The sequence below is a fragment of the Heterocephalus glaber genome, unplaced genomic scaffold (assembly GCF_053883595.1).
Source record: "Heterocephalus glaber isolate CG9 unplaced genomic scaffold, H.glaber_assembly_v1.0 deba00001688, whole genome shotgun sequence".
Lineage (NCBI taxonomy): Eukaryota > Metazoa > Chordata > Mammalia > Rodentia > Bathyergidae > Heterocephalus > Heterocephalus glaber.
This window is the reverse complement of record NW_028258413.1, coordinates 5,449,772-5,471,306: the sequence shown is the minus strand read 5'-3', so window position 1 is coordinate 5,471,306 and position 21,535 is coordinate 5,449,772. Positions and strand designations below refer to the sequence as shown.

General features: G+C 54.2%; 1 protein-coding gene across 1 annotated transcript in view; it reads right to left on the bottom strand.

Annotated features, from left to right (window-relative positions):
* Positions 1–11,685: 11,685 nt before the first annotated feature.
* Positions 11,686–21,535, bottom strand: part of Tbck (TBC1 domain containing kinase) — a 221,309-nt gene continuing 211,459 nt past the window's right edge. Inside the window, exon 26 of the mRNA XM_021245450.2 lies at positions 11,686–11,990. Coding sequence (XP_021101109.1) covers positions 11,949–11,990 — 42 coding nt within the window. The 3' untranslated portion in view covers positions 11,686–11,948. The remainder of the gene's footprint in view (positions 11,991–21,535) is intronic.

Below are 21,535 nucleotides of genomic sequence, written 5' to 3'. Positions count from 1 at the left end.
CCAGGTCCCTGTTTCTTGTGTGTCGTGACTGGGAAGGGTATGAGATACCGTTGATGTTTCCCAGAGGCATCTAAGGGAGAATGCACTCTATTGCTTGAAAAACTAGGGACAAGAACATTATCTACATCAATGGCTAGGGACAATGGTGTTGCCTGCATTAACATACTTCTCGGCCATGAAACATGAGACACCTTCATTACCACTCACAGGAAAAGAACATCACTCTGTTGTGCCTCCCTTACCAAGTTCCTTTAGTTATGTTTTATCATTTCACTGTCAACATTTGCTTCAAATTCTTTTATGGGAAGGCAGGATAAGTTATAAGCAAATATTTCAATATATGTGCACTGTAAGTGAAAAGCCCTTTTTACTAGTAATTTTGTTAAAATTTATACCTTCTACTCAGTCCAATAACATTTCCTGATTTAATGAAAAACTATAAAGAAAGTGAAAGAAACCAGGCAAGGCTAGAAGTTCCACAAAGCGGCTTTCTTTCTCGATAATCAGCCCTAGCAGTGGCTGGGGCACGCAGCTCTTGGGTAAACGCACGGCCCTGAGTGTCTTCTCTCAGGACCCTTGCTAACCATCCCCTGGGGACTGGAAGGAAGCTCAGCAATTCCCAGTGTTACTCAGAGGTTAACCTCCCTGAGGCTCCAAGGTTGGGGCTGGGGCAGAGAGGATTCCAGGGCGCTCTGTGTTGGTTTGCAGAACAGAGTTTGAGCCCCGTGTGTGGCCCTGGGTCCACCCTGGTCTGACTGCCCTGGGGGAATGGACTTTATGGAAGTTCTGTAAATGAATGGACAGTTGCTGCTCCCAGGAAGGGTAGGAGGCTTGAAGGCTGTGGAGCGTGGCTAACTTCTGGCCCCTTGCTTGGCGCTCCTCTGTGTGCCTGGGACTCACCTGGACTCTTGGTAGGGGCTGTTGTGTCCGCAGGTCTGGAGTGGGGCTGAGATTGTGCATTTCTAGCCACTTGCCAGGTGAGGCCCTATTGGCCAATCCTGAGGCCACAGCTGGGGTGATAGGGACTTAATGCAAATGACCTGTGGAAGACGTGACCCCCTTATTATACTAGGGATTGAACCCCGGACCTATGCACTGAGCTACATTCCCTACCCCGTTTTTAATTTTTATTCAGAGATGGTTTTGCTAAATTGCCCAGGCTGGGCTTGAACTCAGGATTCTCCTGCCTCAGCCTCAGAGTGCTGGGTGACAGGTGTGCACCACGACTGCCGGCTCAGGGTTTGGGGCTTTATTGCTATTTGCATTCAAAGTTGGGTGGACTGAAGGTCCAGGGTTGCAAGATCTCCATTTGCAAAAATTCACTAAGCTCCAGTTAATTTGTTTTTCTTTAAAACAAATTCTTCTTTGGGCATGGAACAGTCACTTTCCCTCGTGGTGCAGATCATTGCTTTATGTAACAAATGGCAAAGACTGGAGGATGAAGGCATCACCAGCAGGGACACTTAGGAATGAGGTCGCCACCCAGCAAGCTGCAGGTTAGGAGACCAGGGACAGCCATGCACCGGCGACAGTCATTAAATTCCTGAGCTAGGACCACCACGAAGGCGTCATGGCCCAGGATGCCAAACCAGCAGCCACACCCAGGTCGGCCCCAGCCAGGTTTTTCTGGCTGTGATTCATGAAAAGCTACAGGCTGATCCCTTGCTTGCGAGATGGTCGTTTGCTTCCGGAGAGTGAGTTCCCTCCCCGCAGGCTCTGGGCCCCTGTGCCCGACCAGGGCTGCCTGGCCCGGAATGTGCCTGCAACACCAACCGCACCGAGGTCGGAAAACCTGATGATCCAGACCAGCAATGGGCACAGTGGTACAGCTGGGACCCGGGATGTCCCCAGAGGCTCCCGTGTTACAGGCTCGGAACCCAGGTGGGCCCTACCTGGAGCAGGTGGAAACTTTAAAGGGTGGGGCCTATGGGGTGAGAGGCCACAGGGCGTGTCTTTCCTGTCCCACCCCCCTTCCCAGCAGCCTAGAACTCCCGCAGCAATCTGCTGGCCCAAGCGCGTTGTTGGCAGCTGACCATGGACTGAAGCCTCTGAAACTGTGAGTTAGGATAACCTTTCCTCTTTAGATTACCTCAGCCAGGCGTGGTGCCGCACACTTGTCAGGCCAGCATTCTGGGGGGCTGAGACAGGAGCACTGAAAGCTGGGGCCCAGCCCTGGCAACTCAGTGAAACCCTGTCTCAAAGTTCAAACAATGTTTTTAAAAGCTGAGGGTGTAGCTCAGTGTGTGGGCCCTGGGTTCCACCTCCACTACCTCCAAAGTCCAAACCCAAACAAAACAGAAAAATTGACTGTCCCAGGCATTCGGTCCTGGCGGTGGAGAGCTAACACTTCCCGGAGCGCGGCCTCCAGACTGGCAGCGCCTGCCGGTGGTGGGAGAGGGGCGCCAGCTCCGGCCTCGCATCTGACCTGCTCTCCAGGGGCTTCCAGACCCCCGGCCCCCGACGCTGGCCGCGCGGGCTCTGCAGGGCGGGAGGTGGATTCGGGGGTGGATTCGACCTGCTCGGCTCTCGGGTCAAGGCCCGCAGGTTCGGGCCAGGGCGGCCGCTGTAATGTTTGGGGTTCGTGCTTTCTGGGTCACAGAAGGGCTCTGCCTCGGTTTACCGAGCTCCTCCCAGCCAGCACTGTCGCAGCAGCGCCAGTACCTAAAGGAGTGAGGGCCCGCAGCTGGGTCTTGGGTGCCTGATTGGGAGGGCGATTAGCAAAGCACGGAGGGCTTCTCCCAGCCGCCGCAAAGGGAGAGCAGCTTCACAGGCAGCGGGAAACGGGGAAGTAGATTTCGGACACTTGGGTGAGTGAAAGCAGAAACAAGACTCCCAGCAGCCTTCTCTTCACAAGCTGCCGGCCAAGGAGAGGCAGGAGAAAGTGCTGGAGTCCCCAGAAGGCTGGGGCTGGGGCTGGGGCTGGGGCAGGGCCAGGGTCCGGGTCCGAGTCCGAGTGGCAGAGCTCTGCAGCGTGTCTCACACCTTGCACCAGGGATCTGTGGCCCAGGAGTTGGAACCCATGCTCCCACTCCTCGCCGCGTGTTCAAGCCCTAGGTGAGACGAGACGCCTTCCAAGTGAGAAGCGCTCCGGATGCTGGCTCTGTGAGGCAGAGCGGCCCGGAGGCGCAGGGGCAGCACCCTGGTGCCACCTCGCTCTCTTCTGCGGCGCCACGCGCCTGTTTGTGCTAACGCTTTTCAGCGGGGCGGATGATTCACTCCCAGCTGCTGCCTTCATTGCTGGCCCGATCTCCGCAGAAATGCCAGGGATCTCAGCAAATCTGTCTTTGGTGGTGCGGCTGTGGCCTGGCCTGGCCGAGTCTGGAGTGCTTCTGTGCGTGACCGCAGTGCTGGGTGTGGGGACACTAGAAACTGTCCTGCTTGTAAACAGGGAGGGATGGAGGGGTGAAGGGAGGGCAGGGGAGGGGGAAAATAAGAACCAAGAGAGATTATGTAAAGGTGCAGATTCCCAGTGATGAATGGCATTATGTTGTACACCTAAAATGCACCAATAAAATTCAAAAAAATAAAAATGAAAGAAATTGTCCTGCTACTGTACATCCCTCCTGCGCCAGAGCCGGGTTCTTAAAGCCGTTTTGCTGAAATAGTGGACTGGGGAGAATCAACCCAAAAGAGCACTGGGGCGGTGAGGAGGGAAACTGAACGCAGATGGAAAGGCTCCTGTCCCGCGTGAGCAGTCAGGCCTCCAAGTGCCCGAGGAGTGCGCCAGGCTGACCCCCGTGGGTCACGTCCCCGACTTGGCCCAGTGGACGGCAAGGCCAGCCGAGCGCAGGAAGCTGCAGGTGGTGCCCGGTTTCCAAGGCTCCCCTGGCACTCACTGATGGCAGTGATTCTCGCACTTGAGTCCCTGAGTTTACAGCCGAGAGCTCTGGGGGTCACCGAGGGAACCAAGTCCCCAAGGTCACGTGGCTGAGGCTTCCCAGCTCAGTTGTGGTGTTTGAACCGCGTGCCCTGCAGCAGAGCCAGAGTGGCTCCTCCCGGCGTCCACAGAGGACTGGGGTCTGGCTGGACTGTGGCCAAGGGGCCCAGGGAGTGTTTTTGCAGATGCATAAGAGTAACGAATGCTCAGTGTGGATACTGAGAAATTCAGCAAGAAGAGGAGCTAGGAGGGGGAGAAGAGGACGTCACAGCTCAGCATGGAAATAGACTGAGGGTGCCTTGGTGGGGACCTCGCTCTGACTCTGGTGGTTTTTTAATGCGTGTGCTGCCTAGACCAGCAGGACAGGTTTCTAGTGAGCAGCTTTCCTGTAGTCACCTCGATGTAGTGGCTGCCTGGTCCTCTGGTGCATTCAGGTGTCTCTGTGGGACTGAGTCTGCCCGTGCAGCCAGCACACTTGGGACTGCAGACACCTAATTACGCTGCAAGAAGCGATTCCCAGCGCGTGTGTAATTGCTGGCCTCTTTCTGCCCCTCGCGTGCTCCAGTGAGCCGTGGAAACCTTCTCTGCGGCCCAGGATGTGGTCCGGGAGGTCAGGTTCTCAGGAAAGTCAGCCCCGAGCCATGGGCTGTCCTTTAGAAACCAAATAGGCAGGAGCAGCCCCGTAGGAAGCTTCCTTTTATGATCAGAAGCATTTTGTTTTAAAAAGCAACACAAGAAATTGGGTTAGAAAAAGTTCACAGTCTTATCCTGTTTTGATAATTAAAGCTCCCTCATGTTGAGGATGAGGTCAAAGTGTAGATGTCCTCGTGGATAACTCAGCTCCGTGCCCATGCAGAGCACCTGTGGGTGAAGCTGGGGAAGAAAACCCGGGTAAACGTGTGGCCAGACCAGTGCCGGGCTAGGGCGGCCCTGAAAAGACAGCTCGCAGTTGTGTCTCTAAGTGACTGAGAGGCAGGCCCTCTGATAATTAGTTTAGAATACCACTTTCGGACTGGGTTTTCTTGAAAATAGCATTTTTATTCCAACAAACACTTAAGCTGGTGGATATTAGCAAAAATCGTGTTGTTTGGGATTACGTGCTGAGAAAATTATAAAAATGACATAGGTCTTGGGGCTCTGAGGTAAAAACCTTGTCCTGCTCTGGTGGGAAACGTGTCTTGTGTTTAGCCTTGACAGCGTCCCCTGAGTGCCACAAGGAAAGTTATCGGGGCTCGGGCGGGAGCTGGGAGTCTTCCATGGGCCCTGTTATTGTGCTTTCTTCGTGCTCTTGGGGACTGTCAGGGTCGTTCTGCAGCTCCACTCCGTGCTTGGCCTCAGCCCTGGACTGCTCTCGGGGTCAGAGGTCCCATGGGTCCTCTGATGTCCGAGTCATGCTCTGTGTGGACCGGGCTCCTTCAGAGTTAGCATCGCGTCCCAAACTGCTGGCGCTGCTTTCCCTGGGCCATCAGGGCGGTTCACCCCATTCTCCCTCAGTTACAGGCACTGTGATTTTCCTCATGAGGAATAGAAGCCTCTTTATAAGTCAGAGCTCCTGCCTCCTGTTTGGAAATTGAATGCAATCAGGTTTCACAGAATCTCTACTCTCCGGTTAGGATGAAAGCGTGGCTATCTGCCCTCCCTCAGGGAGGGAGCGATTTTGTCTCTGGGCCTCCGTGTTATTGTCACGGGCTGAATCCGATGGCTCCAGGGCACCCCTGGCTAGAAAACAAGATGGGGCGGAGGAGATCTGCTTCAGACACTTTCCCTATTTAATTTCTTCACCTCAAGTCACATAGCTGCTAACAAAGAAAAAGAAAATAATGGCCCGCAAGCCTCAGTTTTAAGGTCTCTCCCTTGTTTTGAGGAATGACAAGGATGTGGGACAGGTAGTGGTTCGGCACTTGCACTGTGGTTGATTTTTGCAAGTTTCCCTTTGGTTGAATGAGAACAATGTGGTCACCTCAACGCTGGGTGAGTGTTTTGCAGGGCTCCTGTCTCCCGGGCAGGAGGGTGGGACTTGCACGTGCACGTGCCCATGCTTCCCACGAGCTAGGAGGCTAGTAGGTTCCGAGGCCAGTTAGGCACTTGTGACTTTAGGTGTCCTCACCCTCACAGGCCCATCTGCGTCCCAGGGTTCCTTGTGGAGAGCCTGGTTCCAGGGCCTCGCCCTTCTGCGTGGCGTGGGCCAGGTTAGTCCCCTGCCGCCCCCAATAGTGGCCCCTAACTGACAACACACTGTGACTCACCGTGTCAGAGTCAGGATCCAGGCATGAAGTGGCTGGGATCGCTGGTTCCACGTCTGCCAAGGCCACAGCCAAGCTGGCATCAGGAGTGGGGGGAGCCACGTGGAAGTGGCGTGGCTGCAGAACCCGACCCTGCGTTTGCCTGACACTGTCCTAACCGTGAGCCTCTCGGTTCCTTCCCATGCAGTTGTTCAGTGTCACTTGCACCTTCAGTGGCAGCAGAGCAAAGACCCTTGTGGTGGATGTTAAGGGACAGCGTGGCATAAGTGTGCGCGTAGCCACATGTCTGATTTGGGATGGGCAGTGTTCTCAGCCCTGCCCTAAAGCAAACTTAAATGTGATGGAGTCAAGAACTTTGGATTGTTTCCGATTCCTCCAAGATCCTGAGAAACTCCCTCTGTGTACAACAAATATTCAAAGCAGTATTATGATCCTGGGAGGAAAACTTTGCAAAGAATTGTTTTTGCTTTGATATGTTAGCTTTTACCCTCTTCACAAAAGCAAATATGTCTCAACTCAGATGTTTATGAGCTCACTGAGGAACTGAGCTGCCACACATGTTTCCCTCAGTGGGTCACACTTGTATAAAAGAATACCAAGTTATATTTGAAAAAATGTTAAGTCTCTAGGTATTTTTTAAAATAGCATTAATGGCGACTCCTGTCAGTGTTCACTGTTATTCTTAGCAAGTCTATGTCAAGCGGCTCCGACTTAATCCAAGACGATTAGCCATCTGTCCAAGTTCATTTTTGCTCCAAACTTTGTGTGGCCTTCTCCAGACCCCCGGGGACTAGGACACACTATTATATGTGGGCTGGCCAGGTGCCCGCCTTCCTGCTCGCCTACTATAGAGAACCCGTGATATCCCTGGGCATGAAGGAAATCCTCCCATTGAGGGAGAGGCTGGCAGCTCCTGAGATGAGGTCACTGTGGCTATTTTGTCCCAAGTGTCAGATGTCCCTTTGACCTGGCAATGTCGCTTCTAAACGCCCAGCAGTTCCAAATGAAGTGGAAAGTGCCGTACTGAAAACTGGGTCAATCCAGTTCTTTCGGTCAATTGAAAATCCTGAGCTAATTGAATACTAAAGATACGATCACAGTTTATATTCCACCAGGCTCTTAACTCTTCAATAGATGGCATTGGTGGTATAAACAAAGGTTCCTGTCTCAGCAAAACGCGTACAAGGGGTGCTGTTGAGTGAGTGTTGTCTCTGCAGAACAGCAGCCGCTGCATCCCCCACATGGGTGTTCTGGTCCCGGCGCATGCTGCTCAGCAGCTGTGAACACCAGGCCTCTGCAGAGCCCTCAGTCTGTGGAGAGGGGCAGATGCGGCAGTGGCAAGTCCCACAGGTGGCCCTGGATTCCCTGTTGCGGGGGCTCTGGAGCTCTTCTCCATCTCGCTCTGTTCCCTGTGGTCTCCTCGACTTTGTCCCTGGGCAGAGAAGACTGAAGTCCTGTGAGTGGCTCTAAGTAGCCAAGAGCAGCTGTCGTGGGTTTGCAGGCAGCGCTGAGGGTGCAGGTGCCGGCATGGGCTTCGACTGGCCTCTGACGCGTCCTTCGGTGTCGTCCTGTGCAGAGTGGCGAGGTGTGGTGTGGTCGGTGTTGTAACCTAGCTCCTCTGAGGGCGGAGGCCCGAGCCTGGCAGGGCCTGGTCAGGAAGGCAGACAAGGCCCGGATGTCCTGGGAGGTGAGGGCACTCGGCCGGGCCACTCGGCCAGGTTCAGCCAAACTCCGCAGGGACACTGGGCAGGAAGCCAGCCTGAGGAGCCTCAGGGCCGGGCAGCGCCACGGGGGTGTCCCCGAGAGTCACGGTGGTGGCCCTGAGGACGCAGAGCCCACTCAGTGGCACTGCCGTGGCCTCCGGTGTGTCTGAGGCGCGGCAGAAGTGTGTCCCTAGATTGCCGCCAGGGCGGTCACGAGTGGGGACTGTGACACACCCAGGCTCGGGAGGGGGCCTGCTTTCTGGGACCGGGACAGTGATGGGGACAGTGACCGGCCCCGCGGACGGGGAGCAGATGACTTCATGACTGCCCTGGCTACGGGACAGGTTTGCGAGAGGGGCGCCCTGGGTGCCAGGGCCCCGGGAGGATCCGGAATTCCTTGAGCCACGGTGTCGGCCCTGGCCCGGCCCGGCCCGGCCCCGCCCCGCCACACTGCCAACACCACAGAAGCCACGGTCTGGTCTGCACTCTGCATGGCCCTGTGGTTGTCTCTAGGATACATGGGATGGAGAAGGGAAAGGGTGCAGGGGCCTCTGGGGCCTTGGAGCTGACTGTGACCCAGGCACCTGGTCCTAGGGGCCCGGTCCTCCCCTCCCCTCCCCTCCCTCCCCTCCCCCTCCCCTCCCCTCCCCCTCCCCCTCCCATCCCTCTCCCCTCCCTCTCCCCCTCCCTCTCCACATCCCCCTTCCCTCCCTCTCCCTCTTCCCTCCCTCTCCCTCTTCCCTCCCTCTCCCTCTTCCCTCCCTCTCCCTCTTCCCTCCCTCTCCCTCTTCCCTCCCTCTTCTCCTCCCTCTCCCCCTCCCTCTTCCCTCCCTCTTCTCCTCTCCCTCCCCTCTGCCCTCCTGCATGACCTCTGGCAAACTGTTCACCTTCTCTGACACTTAGTCTCCTCCTCTTAGGAGATGCAGATCTTTTGTAGGACTTACATGCAGGCCAGTCTGAAGGGTGTAAGCTTTGTGTAGCACCTATTCGATAAGCAGGAAGCCATTATTCTTATGATCATTTGTATGACTGCTGTATTTACTGTCCACTTAGAGTGCCTGGTGTTGATCTATTGGCAGCTGGGGGAGAGTGGTCAGAAAGTGCTGAGAATCCCACTCAGGTTGCCAGAGGCCTTCTGGGTGCCCCCCTGCCATGAGACAGGGTCTCCGCATGTTGCCCAAGCTGCCCCGGAACATGCAGTCCTCCTGTCTCAGCCTCCCTAGTAGCTGGGATCATAGGTACATACCACTGCATTGGGCTCTTGTCACTGTATTTGTAGTAGACATCTATATGTATGGAGTTCCACTCATACATCCTGATTTCTGATTCCAAACACCTAGATCTTCAAGTGACTGGCACTATTTTTATGAATAATGGGGCACATTCATTATGTATGGGATATGCCTGATATTTCAGAGCAAGAAGACCTCCATGCAGTGCAAATTCATTCCCACAACTTGCTTGGGGGTAAAAGGGCTGCTCGGGTTTTAATCCCTGCTGGTGCAGTCTTTGGGGAGCAGGAGGGTCAGGTCCGGCCAGACAGCCCCCTTTAGGTACAGACTGGCCCGTAAGCACTGGGTCTCCTGTGGACGGAGGGCCTGTGGGGGCTTCGGAGAGGATGCTCCTCAGAAAACAGCCCTGGGGCAAGGAATCTGGCTGGCTGGTGGCTCACGCCAGGGCTGTTGACTGTGAGTGGAGAGGACTTGGAATCTTAGAGCCACAGGCTGGGGCCACCCCCCAAGCAGCAAGGCCCCTGGCGTCTACACCAACTGCAATTATTGATCAGCCTCTAGGACCAGGCCCAGTTTTAGCAACGAGTCAGACATTTGTCGCATTGTTTAGATCCAGATAAGGCAATGAGGGGACAAGGTGAATGACCCAACAACTTGCTGAGAACCAGGGAAAAATGAGAAAAACACAGCAATAAAAACACAGAAAGAACTGTACTGAGCGGTCCCAATGGGCCAAGCTGGGCCTACATAGTGTCTCATTTAAACCTCTCAACAGCTTCATGGAGAAATAGTGTTTTTCTCATTCTGGAGACGAGGGAACTGAAACCCAAAGAGTAGAAACGGGCTGGCCACAGCGCTGCTTGTGAGTAGGGGCACTGAGCAATGTGGTCACACCTGGCTGTTCCTGGGGTCACTGGTGGCTATGTTGAAGCCGGCCGGGAAGCGGAGGCCGGCAGGGACACGCACAGGTGGACGCCTGGCTTCTCTCACTTGGAAGTCCTGCAGGTGGCTTCCTACAGGGCCGTCCAGGAAGCATTTCTGTCCACGTGGCGTACCACTGTGGTACTGAGTCCGCTGGCAGGCTGACCCTTCCAACGCCACACCGGCATCCATCGAGCACTTTGCAATTTAAATACATTTCATGTTCAAGCTATAGTATCTTTTTCTGAGGCCTAGTGCTAAAATACAGTAAGGAAGGAGGCTTCAAACCACAAAGCCGTCAGGCATGAATCCTGAGTGCCAAGAACAGGCATCTCTCACTCCGCCTGTCCCCATGTACGGTGCCCACACCCCTCTGTGGTAAGCAGACTGCCTGGTGTCCAGAGTCACACAGCAAGGCAGGAGCCAGAATGCAACTCAGCTAGGGCCTGCTTTGAAGTGGGAGTTGCATTCCTGGGGGGCCAGAGCCGGGGGGTGCCTCCGGGTGACTGTGTGAAAACTTCCTCAGCAGCTCTTGTTCCTCACGAAGCCAACACTCTCTGCTTCCACGTGCTGGGGAGACAGTGCCACTCTTGAGGCAGGAGATGCCCTGGCATCGGTGCTGGCTGCTCCTGGCTGTCCCGGTTCTCATCCAGGAGGGCTGTGTCCCGAGTCCCTGGACAGAGGGCAGCATGCTTGTCGCATGGGAACCTGTGGGTTTGCCTTTGCCCCTGAGTTTCCCCAAGGATGCAAACAATAGCAAGATGGGTATTTTATGGGTGAGAAAACTTGGGGTTGCAGAGGTTAACCTGGGCCACTAGTTAGCTACCTGGGCAGCCACCTGCCCATGACCCTGTGTTGATGTTGCCCCTGGTCAGGGCATCTTCACTTCCGTCCGACCCAAGGTTACTTCCGGGGATTTGTTGGAAGGACATTAGTTGGTTGCTTCCCCACTTTCCACGTCCCCTCGTCTAGAGGACAGCAGCCCGAGGTACAGCAGGGGCATCCTTTCCCTCTCTCTGACAAGTGTCCCTGTCCGAGCTCCAGGGCCAGCTCTGCCCCCTAGGACCCCAGGCAGCCAGGACTCCCCAGGCTCTGTGACTCCCTTCACTGGACTGTGGTGAGGTGACACTCTTGCAGGGATGACCACTGCCTGCCACTGCCCTGGGAGCACCTGAAGCTGCCTCCGCCACTGGGAGCCTGAGGGAATCAGAGGGACCCAGTGCGGGACATGTGGCTGAACTCCAGTGACAGCCGGAACTGCGTCTTGGCCTTCAGTGGCCCGAGCCAGAGAGTCTGTCCGAGGTCAGGCTGGGTTGCCGTCCCTGTGACACAGAGCCCTGTCCCCTCTGAGTGGCTTTAAGTCTGGTTTATCTGCATCCCTGTCACATCTGCCAACACCCTGCTTTGCTGTGATGACTCAATTGTGCTTTGCAAAATGAAAATATTTAAGTATTGATAACTCGGTGTAGCTGTGAAACCAGCCTATGTTGATGTTGCTCTTCAAATTGTCCTGGATGGACAGAATGTTATTTGCAGCCAGACCCATGGCAGTAACCCGCTTGGAAGAGGCAGGGGGAATTTGCAGCTGTAACGGGCATTGCTGCAGGTAGAGGCCACTGTGTCAGAGAGGTATTTGTGAGCTGGGTTGTGTTGCCCTAAAAAGGAGTTATTTTGCTTCTCACTTCAAGCACTTTGGGGCCATTCAGAGGTGGCTTTGGGTGAATTTTTATTTATTTGGTGGATTCTTTACCTTATAGGGTGTTGTCTTAGGAAAAGAATTCCCTGAGAAACATTTTAATTCAGACTTTCCATATAATTAAAGCAATTAAATGCTTAAAGTCTATTTCTCTGGCAGATCTTGACATAGAACTTTGCTGAACAATGCAGTTTTTACCGTGTCTGTCATTGAGAACCACAGAGAGTTTTATAGTTTTTACAAAGAGCTGGAACTTTGATGGCTAAAACATCTCTGTCACCTTGAGGAAGACGTTTCATGTGTCTTGGCCAGAGCTTCCTGTGTAAAAGAAGAGAGTTGCTCTTAGTAATCTCTTGGTGGTTATTAAATCTTTGATACTATGAAGATTCAGTGTGAAAATCATTCGTACCTTAAAAGACTGGATAATCCCTATCTGCAGCACTGTCAGTGGAAGATTCCAGAATAAAGAAGACAACAATTCTAACTTCAGCAACTTCTTTGCTCTCTGGAGTAAATGCTTTCCTAAAGTTGTTTTTCCTATGTTGATTCAGTCAGTGAATGCTCACCGAGCTGCCTACTGTGTGCCCAGAAACTGTGCCAAGGGTTTCCTACCTGAGGAGCGTATATAGCGAGAAAGGTTCAGGCTAAGTATAAAGGATGCCTCCTATCCGTGTAGTGGGTCAGCATGCAGTGCAGACACCGCTAACGGAGGATGGTGACCAGCATGGTCCTCTCTGTCCTGCCGTTACGCAGACGTGTGGGATACGCAGTCAGCATCCTGTACATTCAGGGGTCCCTCCCTCATCCCCGGCTTTGCAAGTGGCTGTGACCACCCCTGTGCATGAAGTCTTGCCTGGAGCCTAGAGCAGAGGGCCTTTGTCGGCTGTTGGATTACTGAGATGGAAGCAAGAGGGGAGGCCGGTCTTTCCAGAGAGCTGGCTGAGTGCGGACCCCTCTTTGCTTGGGCTAAAGCTCTGGAAGCAGCAGCAGACCTGGCCGCAGCTCTGAGGGCTCATCCGTAGGGAGATGAGGGAGGTCACCTGGAAGTGCCTAGGCATGTGGTATGGACGCAGAGAGGATGGACAGGTCAGAAGGTTTAGGGAAGGTAAAGGATCGACAGTGCCTGCAGTTAGAGAAGAAAGACGAAAGATGGGGACCGGGGGACTCAAGTGACTGATGGTTCCCAGCCGCCATCGTAATTTCCCAGCTCTCTGCTGCTACTGAAAATAACCCAGCGGGAAGGGACTATCATGGCCCTGACCTCAGCCTCGGCGGCACGGAGGGTGCACGCTTCCTGCCTGGCAGACACAGCTTTGCCAGAGGTAACACAAGCCCACACGGTGGGGAGCTGGTAAATAAATAACCCTTTCTGTTCCAGATCAATCCAGCCGGCCTCTGACGGAGACGTTCGGCTTGTTCTGTAAGGTTAAAAATTAGTCGGTGGGCATCTGAGTCGGCGCATGGGAGGCTGGAGGAGGAGGTGACAGCCGAGAGCTGTCTGGGGACAGAGCTGGGCCCTAAATGGAGGCGGCCTGGCCCCAGACTGGCAAGCGGGGGAAACTGAGCGAGGAGGAATCTTCCAGGTCATCTCACCAAGTCCATTTCTACAGTGTTTAGGGCTTGTTGGGTTTCTTCATAGCTAACAGTTCTGGGGCCCAGAGGAGTGGGCTCCATTTCCATTTTCAGGTGAGCACGGCAGGCGTCCAGGAGATGGTCCACTGCAGCGTCGCACAGCGGAAGTGCAAGTGCTCACTACCTGGTGAGGGCCGAGAGCAGACCTGGGAGCCCCTGCCTGGCCGGGCTAAGGTGCTGTCCCGTGGGACGGAAACTTGTCGCTTGCCTGGGGCCTGTGACACACACCAGGGTGCCTCCATCTGGAGCCATTTAGACCTATTTTGAGAAATGATGTCTATTAACATTAAAAGATATCTGTGCTACATTGTGTGGTAAGAAAAGCAGTTACCATACTGAATACAGAGTATGAAAAGAAAATGTTTCTCTAGTAAAAAAATAACACAGTAGATGTCTATACGAAAGGATCATTAGTAGTATGGATTTGTGAATGTTTTTGTGCTTTCCTGTTTTATTTTTCTGGATCTTCAAATTTTTCTGGTTTGAGATTTTGCTGTTGAAATAGATACTAAAATCAAAACAAAGTAAGGAAGGATGGAAATGACCACGCCCTGGAGAAGTGGGGTTTGCTTGTGCTGAGATGTTAACCTTGCTGACTGGTCGAGGTGTGAGGGATCCCTCCCAGATCGCTGTTTTGGATGAAACTATTTTGAAAGTCAAGAGGTCCCAGCTGGACAAGCCTGAGCATGCACCACGGGTGGGGTCTGTTGAGGGACGGAACCCCCCAGGGGGCCCAGGAAGCATGGAGTCTTGCCAAGGGCAGCAGAGGTGGGTACTGGAAGCAGGAATAAGAGCCCGACCCTTCCTGGCACCTGCTGGTCATGGTTGGAGGAAGGAAACTGGCCACAGGGAAGGTTGGCTCAGCGGGATTTGCAGCTGGCTCAGCAGCGGTCGGATCGGGCGTGTCAGGGTGAGGGATGTTGAGTGGCCCTGCAGGAATCACGTCGAATCCTGGCGTGCAGTCTGGAGTGAGCAGGGAAAGTTAGACTCGGAGCAAAAGCTGAAGTGAAGGTGTCGAGGTGGAGCCCCCAGCCCTTGGGGAGGGAGCCCTGAGCCAAGTGTGGAGGCCCTGAGCTTCGGTCTCATTTTCTGACAGCACTTGCTGCTGTTCAGCGAGTGGAATCAAGACTTTCCACTCCTGGCAAGAGACGCACCCTCTGGAATCTGCCCACATTTAATGGGCCCGTGTGTGCCAGGCATTGTGTCGGGGCTGGCTGCGTACTACTTCATCCCGTCCTCACGCAAGCCCGGATGTACGTACATCATCACAGTCACAGCTGATGGCGAAGTGAGCGGCAGAGGCCCGGGGAAGCCAGGGAACCCGCCTGGGTCACGCGAGTGCTGAGGAGCCGGCCTGTGTCTCCGGGATCCGGGCCCATGCAGTGTTATTCACATTTCTAATGTGGCACTAGCACCAGGGAACCCGAGCAGTTGCTCCTTGATACATTTTATCCACAAATTAACACAGATGCTGAGCCAAGGCTGGTGCTGGTAGGTCAGCTGGCCAGGGCTCCACGCCTGCCTTAACTTCCCCATAGGAGGGCCCTGTCATTCATTTATTCAACACATATCTATGTCCTCTGCCTCCATCCCCGAGCATGTGCTAAAGTGAAGCTGAATTTGTCACAACAGACAATGGTCTTCATTGCTTTGGGAGCTGTAATCCTGCAAAGAATCAGGCAGAAAAGGCGATGAGAGCGTGGCATGTTCAGTTCTAAGACGGAAGCGGTGGGGTCAGTGGAAACCCGCAGGAGTTCCAGTCCGCCTGAGCGTAGAGGTCTGAAGGTGACTCCTGAACAGAGCAGAAGTGGCCAGGGTAAAGTGTACGAGGAAGGGAAGGAAAGAGCAGTCGGGGCCCTGCTGCCCGGGGTGTCATGGTGTCATGTGACAAAGCGTGGGAAGCGCCGAAGGCCACACCCAGCGGTCAGCGCAGGCTCAGTTCACGGCAGTGACGTCCCTGTTTGAGGCCACCTGGAATGCCTCGCCTCTTGACCTGTCCAGCTCCCCAGTACATGCTGTCCTCGAGCTCCTGAGTGCTTTTCTGGGTCTCCTCAGCTTTACTTGCAGCTGGCCATGCCCTCCCTGCACCTCTGGCGGCAGTAGTGGGGTGAGCTCGGACATTCACTGGGTGGCGATGAAGCTGGGCAGTCTTCAGGGCCTGCTGGAGTCTTCACAGAGCCCTGTGCAAGTGGGAGAGGTAGGAGAACCTAGGGTTTCCTGCGAGGAGGTGCAGGCTGCGGCCCGCTGCTGCTGCTCTGTGGGAGTGGCCTCACCTTTGGGCCACCCCGTTGCTTCAGAACAGTTTCTGCTCCGGCCTGGCGCCCACGCCCACTGGCGCACCAGCAGGTGACAGAATTTAGTTCTGGGAGCAGCGTTTGAGGAGAGAGGGGGACAAAGCAACGTGCACGCACAGGAGGAGGCTCGGCCTGTGAAGGGGCTCGGAGCCCTGAATGCACTGTGGTGTCCGCCGGTTCGCCTGGGCGGAGTTCATGTTGTGGACTGCCCCACTGCAGGAGGGGAATCCGTGGCGGTCACGAGCAGTGCTAGGGGTTTGTAACCACACTGCTCAGTGGAGAAGGTTCAGAATAACACAGATAGGGTGAAATCACTTAGGTAAAGTTCACAACTAGAGCTAAGTGATGACTCTGTTAGTGTATTAATCTTACAGAATAATGGACATGGTTGTGACATTTTCAAATAGGCATACGATGTACTTTGACCATGTCCCGTCTACATTCCTCCCTCGCCCTCCAGAAGTCCTTTCGTCTGGTGTAATAGTCTCCCTTCCACTTCCACGAGATCTTGTGACACCTCAAGATTCCACAGAGAAAACATGCAACACAGTCTGAGTCTGACTGACCCTGCTTCACGTGATGACCTTCAGTTCCATCCACTTTTCTGCAGATGACATGATTTTATCCTTCTTTATGGCCGAATAGTGCTCCCTTGTGTATGTACTCCACGTTTTGCTTACCCACTCATCCGCAGTGGCTATTGTGAACAGAGCCGTGATAAACACGGGTGTGCAGGCATCTTTATTGTGTGCTGGCTTTGATTCCTGCCTATATACCCCAAGGAGTGTCATCTCTGGGTCATGTGCTAGTTCGACCTTAGCTTTTTTTTTTTTTTTTTTGGTACTGGGGATCTAACTTGGGACCTTGTGTTTGCGAGGCAGGTGACAGAACCACTGAGCTAAATCCCTGGTCCCAACCTTAGCTTTTTAAGGGGTCTTCATACTGATTTCCATAGTGGCTGTATTAATTTACTCTCCATCCATGTCAGATGCACACACAGATGGTGGAACTATAATGAAAAACAAGCGTCAGCGTTACAGTTTCTATCTAGATGTCTCCCTGCCTCGAGTGCTGACAGGCAGGGACTTGGGGAGGTAGGTGAGCAGGTAATGGGATCCACAGCCCAGTGTGCTGTGAGGAGGGGCTGATGGGAGGGGCTTCTCTCCCTTCCCAGCTCCAGCCCTGGCTCTCTGGTTCCTCTCTGTGATGTGAGCCTCTCTTGTGCCTTGCTGTGTCCGGCCTTGGAGCCACCTGTCTTAGTTACTTTTCTCATTGCTGAGAAAAAGTATTCAACACTCAAAGATAAAAGAAGAAAGGTTTGTTGTAGCTCACAGTTTGTAGAGGTTTCACTTCATAGTTGGCTGGCTACAAAGCAGGGTGGCACGGCAGGGGGCGTCACAGAGGGAAACCGTTTATGGTGGGTAGAAGACAGCAAAGGCGAAAAAGGGCCCAAGGAGAGGTAACAGTAGCAGCTTCTTTCTGCCCCTTTCATAGTCTATCTAAGCCATCAGCTTGGGGCGCGCCAAACCAGTCAGTGGACTAATTTAGTAATCACACACCCTTAAACCTAGCGTCACACACTCTAGATCCAGCCACCTCTGGAAAAGCCCCACTGTGACTGTGTCTGGTTTGGGGGACACTAGACACAGCCATGACACTACCTAACTGTGGGCTGAAAGCCAAGCCAAAACAAACCTCTCCTGGTTTAAGTTTCGGTGGTCAGGTGCTGTATCTCAGCGACAAGCACGATGGCTAAGACAGCAAGGAAGTCAGGCTAGTGCAGGGGGAAGCTGCCTAACTAGCGACACATGAGCAGCTCTGGGCTTTGATGGTGATCTATTGAGTGACCTGTGAAAAGTAAGGCGAATATTTTATAATTGTGTATTGTACATTTATATTTTCTTTGCTTTTCGGTATGTCTGTTTCACACAGTGTGGAAAGAATCTGTGACCCTTTGAACAAACCATGGCCTGTAAAGCAAATCATTAATAAAATTATTCCCTAATGGACCGTGAGGTGGCTAATTTATCTCTGAACGCTAGACCTTTGGACCCAGCTGGCTCTGCTGTAACCAGGAAAGGCTTCTCTCCAGATGTGTCAGATACACGGCTCTGGCCACTGGGGAGTGTGTTGCAGGGTGGAGGGAAGGTTTTCCCTGTCTGCCAGCCCACTGTGTGTGAACAAGCGAGCTGGTGTGAGCTGGTGCGGACGAGAGCAGTGTGTTCGGAAAGCAGGACCTGTTTCAGAGGGACACGGAAATGTGAGCCCGGGTCCCCAGGGACGGCTGCCTAACCAGCCGTGGCATAGGAATAAAATCCGAGATGTGCCTGAGTTGCTCATTCTCGTCTTTGTTTCCAAATCTATTAAAGTTAAATTAAAAACCAAAGTAGATGGATGTGAAAGTGGCTGCCTTCAGCAGGGCGTTCTGTCAATTTTTATCACTGCCCTAGGAAGGATGCTGTGGCTTCACCGGATGGACAGAAATGTCCAGGCACACGTTCCCGGACACTGGGCCAAACGGCAGCAAGCATCCTCTTTGGAATACACAGAGAGCAGTGTCTTACACTGTGCTTGAAAACATGCTCTCATTATATACAGATCCACACTGACAAAGAGCCTCAGCCCCTGCCTGACCCGCATCTACACGGGCAGACTCGACACGGAGAAGGGGGACTGATGGAGCCTGCAGGGTTCAAGTTTCTATGAGACTCTCAGACTGCTGCATCCCAGACCCCAAGTACCCTGGCCCTCTTGGAGCTGCAGTGCAGTGGGGCAGAATAAGTTAAACCATCCAAATACAGTGGCACCTCCTCCGTTCACATCCTTGTTTTCTTTGATTCTGATCACAAGCCAGATTGGATGAGAACTGAATCAAAGTTCCCTACAAGCTCAAGACTGAACCTAGCCACTGGCTGTGACTTCGTGGTGAGGGCCACTGGAAGACAGCGGTGGTGCGGGGGGGGGGGCAGGGTGGAGATTTCCAGCAGAGCAGGAGCGGAAGGGGCCGTGGGAGGTGAGGGTTTCTGGGGTGAAGGGATTTCAGCAGGTGGAACAGGAAGTGGAGGCCCTGAGAGGAAGGTGCTCCGCTAGCTCTGGGAGGCTGGGAGGAGCCGAGGGCCGCTGGCGCAGGGGCCGCCTGGCCGGCTGGATGCAGAGGACACTCATGTGGGCGTGCGATGCAAGCCCATGGGAGCGTGGCACGGTGGCTCGGCTGGGGAGGACTTCCCGACATGACTGTAAGGTGTGCGGGTAGACATCTCCTAGGTGGCAGCAATCCGGTGAGGACCGCGGTGGCTCAGGCGGGGACAGCGAAGACAGGTTTTCAGATGCTGTGGTGCGCAGGGCACCTTGTGTGGATCTGGAATGAGTCTTTGGATTCAGCCTGGGACGGCAGGGGAAGCGGCTGCCATTCTCTGAGCTGGGCAGGCGTGGGGCAAGAGCAGAAATTCCCTCCCAGCTAATGTAGTTTGAGATGCCTGTGAAATGCAGCAAGGCCACCAGGTGGACTGAGGAGAGGCCTGGCTGGGGGATACACACGCAGGGCTCAGCTGACAGCCCAGGCAAAGGGACATCATGGTCCTCCACTTCAGGAAGGAGCAGACATCTTCAAGCCTCCTGTCTACCTGAGGGAAGATGTTTCCAGGCACGCTGGTGTCCTGCCCGACAACACTGGAATAAACGAGGGAGCACAGAAGAACACAGGCTGCAGGGGAGAGAGGCCTCGGAAGTGGGGGGTATCAGAGAGTCTTGGAAGTTAGCCTCAGTTAGGTTACTGGAGGCTCAGGAGAGGATGATCGCCTTCCCTTCCTGGAGGGGAGCTGACTTGGATCTGCCAGGCTCAGGGCCTCCCAGTTGGACAGCAGGCTGGGTAGGGATGGAAGCACCTTCTTGGTTCTCTGATTCCTTTCTTTATGGAGCCGAGCTTTCTGCCCAGGGCCTACACTGGGCTCCACAGCACGGGGCTGGGAAGCTGTAACCAGTAGCACCTGTTATTGAGAACCGACTCCTGTACTGCGCTGAGAGCAAAGCACGTTGTATCACAGTGCTGGGTCGCCTGGGGCAGAGAATGAGTGCAACGCAGGCACAGGGGGCCCAGCTCAGTGCCTTACCTCACAGTGGTGATGCAGGCCAGAACCTTCCACCCCAGGGCCACCGTGTTAGCCAGCTTGGCTCTCACCCCTGGACACTAAGCACCATGCTCATCCCAGCCACCGCCACTGCCACCACCACTGCCACCGCCGCACTGGGCCAAGGGGCAAGGTCAGGTCTGCTTTCTGGGACACCTGTGGGCCTCGCCAACAAGAGGCTGCTTGTTCCTGCTGCCTCCTGGGGCCTCTGCGGGGCTGGGGCTGTGTGTTGCCGTCGCAGGGCTGACTCGGATGTCAGGGCTGTGGACCCCGGGACAAGGGAGCTCATTCAGGGAACAGGGAGGTAGTGTCTGGTGTGCTTAGCACGCAGCGCGGGAGGAAGGAGGGGAGGTGGAAGATGGAGCCGTGTCGCTTACGGGCGAGATGGTGGCTGGGCCCAAACCTTTCCTTTCCAGGACACCAAAGAAACCACTGTGAGCAGCCCTGAGAGACGGCAGAGCTGAGCTCAGAGGGCGTTTCCACAGAAGCGGAGCCCTGAATCCCGACCTAACGAGATAAGGGCTGGGCCTGGTGTGTCCGGCTGGCCAAGGTGGCGCAGCAGCTGCTCATGCCAGCCCAGGCGGTGCTGGCGGGAGCCTGGCTCCATCGTGCTCCCTCGGAGCAGCGAGTCACTTTCCCAGCATGCGAATGCAGTGGCAGGGGCAGGGGCAAGGGCTGCCTGGGGTCAGGTGGGCCCTGAAACGGAGGCCTTGGGGACAGGTTCCAAACAGATCCTGGCATGGGAAATACAGTGGGTGAAGGAAAAATTCACTGAATGTTCGAATTTGTGAAAAAAGTTTTAGAGTAAAAGACATTGCCAAGAGCAATGAGGTGAGTTTGTCTGAAGCAAGGGCGGAGTAGGGGGATTCATGGCGATGTCTTACCGTTACGATTTTGTAATTTAAACATTCACTGTGTTTTGATCAACTCTGATGGATATTTATGATAATTTCTGGAGAAACACAACAATGTATCCTTGTCCCCTTACTCACTGGGCCTGGCACTGTGTGATATCTGGCTCTTCCCCAAAGTCAAAAGACTGTGAGAGGTCAATGTTTTAATCCATTCAGGACATGGAGGCAGCACGACAGTGCAACTGAAGGCGCTGAGGAAAGAGGACTCCAGAGCTGCTGCAGAAAGTGGCAGAAACCATGGGGTGAATGTGTTCAAAGAGAGGGGAAGACCCTGAGGGAGACTCATGGCAATGTGTCTTTTGCTCTAATAATTTTTTTCAAATTTAAACATACTCTGTATTTTTCGATCACACTCATATTTGCGTTCTTTGACATTCCCTTACCTGGTGTAGGAAATGGGGCTCAGAAAGAGCAGGCGAAATGAGGTTTGTGCTACAGAACCTGGTGGCACGGAGCCACTGACAGGAATTTCAGCATCCACCTCACAGGCCCTGGGGGCTGGGATACATGCCAAGGAGCCCCTGGCTGGAAAATGGTGTCTGGGTGAATTAACATAACACGAGATTTCCCTGTAAAGGTTAACTTTCTGGAACAGCTTCGCAGAGAGTGCCATGACAGGCATTTGGTAGTTAAAACGCACCCTGTGAGCGCTCACGGTCGGCCTGGCCAGGAGCAGCACTGGGGCCTCCCGAGTCAGGGCCTCTTCCCGGGAAGCCCTGGGGGGGCCCTTTGCCACTTCCTTGCTCAGCAAGGCTCAAGGGTGCAATTAACAATTTCCACGACTTGGGCTGCAGAGGCTTCGAGTTCCAAGAGGGTAACCAAGGAGGAAAGAAAGGGAGAGGCCGGTGCTTCAGAAGGTACACTCTTCAAAGGAGCAGGAAGAGTCCACCCACAGG